Below are 3412 nucleotides of genomic sequence, written 5' to 3' on the forward strand. Positions count from 1 at the left end.
TGGGTTTATTTTATACACTCTTTGAAGATTTGAGGAACGACGGAAATAAATTCTTTAACTATTTCCGAATGTCTATTACCTCGTTTGACGAATTACATAGAAAACTAAAGGATGTGTTACAACGACAAAACACACAATTCCGCAATTGCATCCAACCTGTTCAAATGCTGGCTATCACGTTAAGGTAATTTAATACATAAAAACTAGTTCTGTTTATTTACTTATTTATTTGTGTTTTACATTTTTATTACGCTCAGATTATGAAGTAGAAAAGTCAATATCAATATCAGCAGTTGAAACCAAAGAGTTTGTAGCAGGACTGACTGTACTGTCACTTTGTGGCGACAGGCTCTCTGCAAAAACGTTGTAGAACTGCGTTGTTGATGGTGGGCCTTCATGGCTACTTGTGGAAGGCGAAGGGTATGGTGGTGGCACTTTATTAATTCGTTGATAAGAACTGCGACCTTGAGAAGTCTGTAATGGTTGTTCGAGAAAAGTAGTTGGGTTTGGTGCAGCTGGAGGAGGACGAATCTGATGCGTATGGTAAGAGGATATTGGAGCAGCATTTTCCATAGGTGAATAAGAATAAGCTTGAAATCTATTATTATAGGGCATGGGAGGTGTGTAATGGGTAAATGGAGGAGGTTGAGCTGTCAATATATTTCTCCTTTCATATATATTTTCTATAACTTTGAGGACTCCCATCTGAAACTGAAGATAATCCTGTTCATCAAATTTTTCCAGATGAGGCTTCAGACTAAGTAAAAATGACATTTTGCTGCAAGGTTTGTCTTCTTCCAGAGCTCGTAATATTTTCATTTCGATTGCATCAGGTTTTCTATGTTTTCTGTTTGTATGGCACTCGCTTTTGGATGTTTGTTGTGTGGGTGCTGTATCAAATGGCCCAGAAACATTCTCAGTATTTTCGACGGAGCCCTGCGTTTCTATATCTTCTTCCAGTCTGGCGGTGCGTTCCGATTGAAAACTGTCCTCCGTCTCTCGAGCATCATACAGCTTTTTTAGAAACTGCAGCTGATCAGAATATACATACTTTTTCTTTTTCTTTGCTGCTGAGCCACTTTTTTTCGCAGCTTGAATTTTTATGTTTGACTTCACAAAGGAGTCTCGTAGATTGGTCCACCTCCGTATTACTTCTATACCTACATCAAAAGGAAACAAAACTGTATGAAAACATTTTAATTTTGTATAGAAAAAAGCAAAACTGTAACAAAAAATGTCCACTGCAAACTAAATGTCACTGATTTTTTTTCGTTTTGTTCAGGTATCTGGCAAGCGGTTGTTCCTTCACTGACTTACATTTCCAGTACAGAATTGGGATTTCTACAGCAAGTAAAGTGGTTAATGATGTATGCACAGCAATTTGGTCATCACTGCGGGAAGAATGTATACAAAGACCGACCAAAGAGGTATGGGAATCAATAGCGGCTGGATTTGAACGTACTGCTAATTTCCCCCACTGCTTAGGAGCGGTGGATGGAAAACATATCCGTCTTACTGCCCCATTTAATAGCGGATCAATGTACTTCAATTACAAAGAATACTTTTCTGTGGTTCTGATGGCTGTAGCGGATTCCAACTACAGGTTCATTTATGTCGACGTAGGAAGTTATGGCAAAGACTGTGACTCTTCAGTGTTCAGACGGTCCAGTTTATGGAAGTCAATAGAAAGTAATTCCCTGGAATTTCCAGACGTCCAATGTCTGCCTGGTACGGAAGGTCCAAAAGTACCCTACTTCTTCGTGGGAGACGCAGCATTTGGCCTACACACGCATTTGCTCCGGCCTTTTGGGGGAACAAACTTGACAGTTGAGAAACGTGTATTTAATTACCGTTTGTGCAGAGCAAGGAGGTATGTGGAATGTGCTTTTGGCATCCTCACCAATAAGTGGCGGTTGTTTCACCGACCTTTAAATGTTCATCCAGATTTTGCAGTAAAAATGGTTAAAGCTTGCATTGTTTTACACAATTTTGTACGTCAGAGAGATGGATTTATAATTGAAGACACCACATCCTTCACTGGTTTGGAAGACTTAGCCCAAGATGCCAACATAAGAGGAGGACTGACAGCCAACGCCATAAGGAACACTCTTTGTAAATATTTTATGACAAATGCTGGAAGCGTGTCATGGCAGATGTCAAAGATATAAATTAACAAGCCTTTTCCTTTTTGTAGATTGTTTGTGAAAGCCTGCGACTGTATAGTAAATAGTTTTCTTTATAAATAAATTACTGCTACCACTCACGTTTTTAATCGTTTTGTTTATATTTTGTACGACGCGTTTCGGGAAATAATTCCGATCTTCAAGTGCGTTTTTTTCTCTAAGTTTTCATTATGTGTAGTGTTTTTTTATTTGTGAGGTCTTGTGCGTGTTTCTCTTATAAATTACAGTAAAGAAAACAGAATGCAAGACCTGACACATAAAAAGACACCACACATGATGAAAACTTAGAGAAAAACGCACTTAAGGATGGGAATTATTTCCCGAAACGCGTCGTGCAAAATATAAACAAAACAAAAAAAACGTGACTGGTAGCAGTAATTTACTTATAAACAAACGATTTACTTTTAGAATAAAATTTATAACGTTAAATAAAAACTGTTTAAAACGTATTAAATGTAATATTAATATATTAAATAAATACTTACCAAACGCATTTTTATCTTTGTCTTCCATCTCATCAAAATCTTGCTTCAGTGCTACGCAAACTTCCCGCCAAGCATTCTTTGTAGCAATACGATCTCTATACGCATCTAGAGTTTTGTCCCACAGAACAGGTCTTACTTCCACCAAGGTTATCAAAAGTTCAGTATCAATTTCATCCATTCTTCTACACTTTTCAGTAAACAAGAATAAACACAAATGAATAAAACGACACTACAACGAACTAGTCGACGCCGTACGGCTCAAAACCGTCCAGTGTGAAAGCATGCACTTAGTCACGTAGGCCACTGTTGTCGAACTTGCCGTACGGCGACCGTCTGTTGTAGTGGCAAGACACGGCTGCAGCACGGCACGGCAGCGGCATTTTGCCGTCGCCGTATAATGTGAAAGGCGCCATACATTTCTTCACACCTACAGCCGTACGGCTTTTTGCCGTACGGTCAAAACCGTATAGTGTGAAAGCGGCGTAACGGTGTGCGGGACCGTAGCCCAGCTTCATGGAGACGGTTGCGAATGGTCCTCGCCGATACCCCAGGAGCAACAGTGTCCCTAATTTGCTGGGAAGTGGCGGTGCGGTCCCCTACGGCACTGCGTAGGATCCTACGGTCTTGGCGTGCATCCGTGCGTCGCTGCGGTCCGGTCCCAGGTCGACGGGCACGTGCACCTTCCGCCGACCACTCGCGACAACATCGATGTACTGTGGAGACCTCACGCCCCACGTGTTGAGC

General features: G+C 40.8%; 1 protein-coding gene across 1 annotated transcript; it reads right to left on the reverse strand.

Moving 5' to 3' along the window:
- Positions 1-258: 258 nt before the first annotated feature.
- LOC126174159 (uncharacterized) lies at positions 259-2846 on the reverse strand. Its single transcript, XM_049921014.1, has 2 exons — positions 2669-2846; positions 259-1160 (listed from the first exon to the last, which is right to left on the reverse strand). Exons 1-2 carry the CDS (start codon positions 2844-2846, stop codon positions 259-261), a joined length of 1080 nt encoding a protein of 359 aa, XP_049776971.1.
- Positions 2847-3412: the final 566 nt, after the last annotated feature.

Source organism: Schistocerca cancellata, chromosome 1, assembly GCF_023864275.1.
Source record: "Schistocerca cancellata isolate TAMUIC-IGC-003103 chromosome 1, iqSchCanc2.1, whole genome shotgun sequence".
Taxonomy (NCBI): Eukaryota; Metazoa; Arthropoda; class Insecta; order Orthoptera; family Acrididae; genus Schistocerca; species Schistocerca cancellata.

Bases quoted from the DNA above. Each gene is read 5' to 3' on its own strand.
- LOC126174159 (XM_049921014.1), bottom strand. From the start codon at position 2,846: ATGGATGAAATTGATACTGAACTTTTGATAACCTTGGTGGAAGTAAGA. The intron at 1,161-2,668 runs GTAAGTATTTAT...CTTTTGATGTAG, and splicing joins CAAAGATAAAAATGCGTTTG to GTATAGAAGTAATACGGAGG.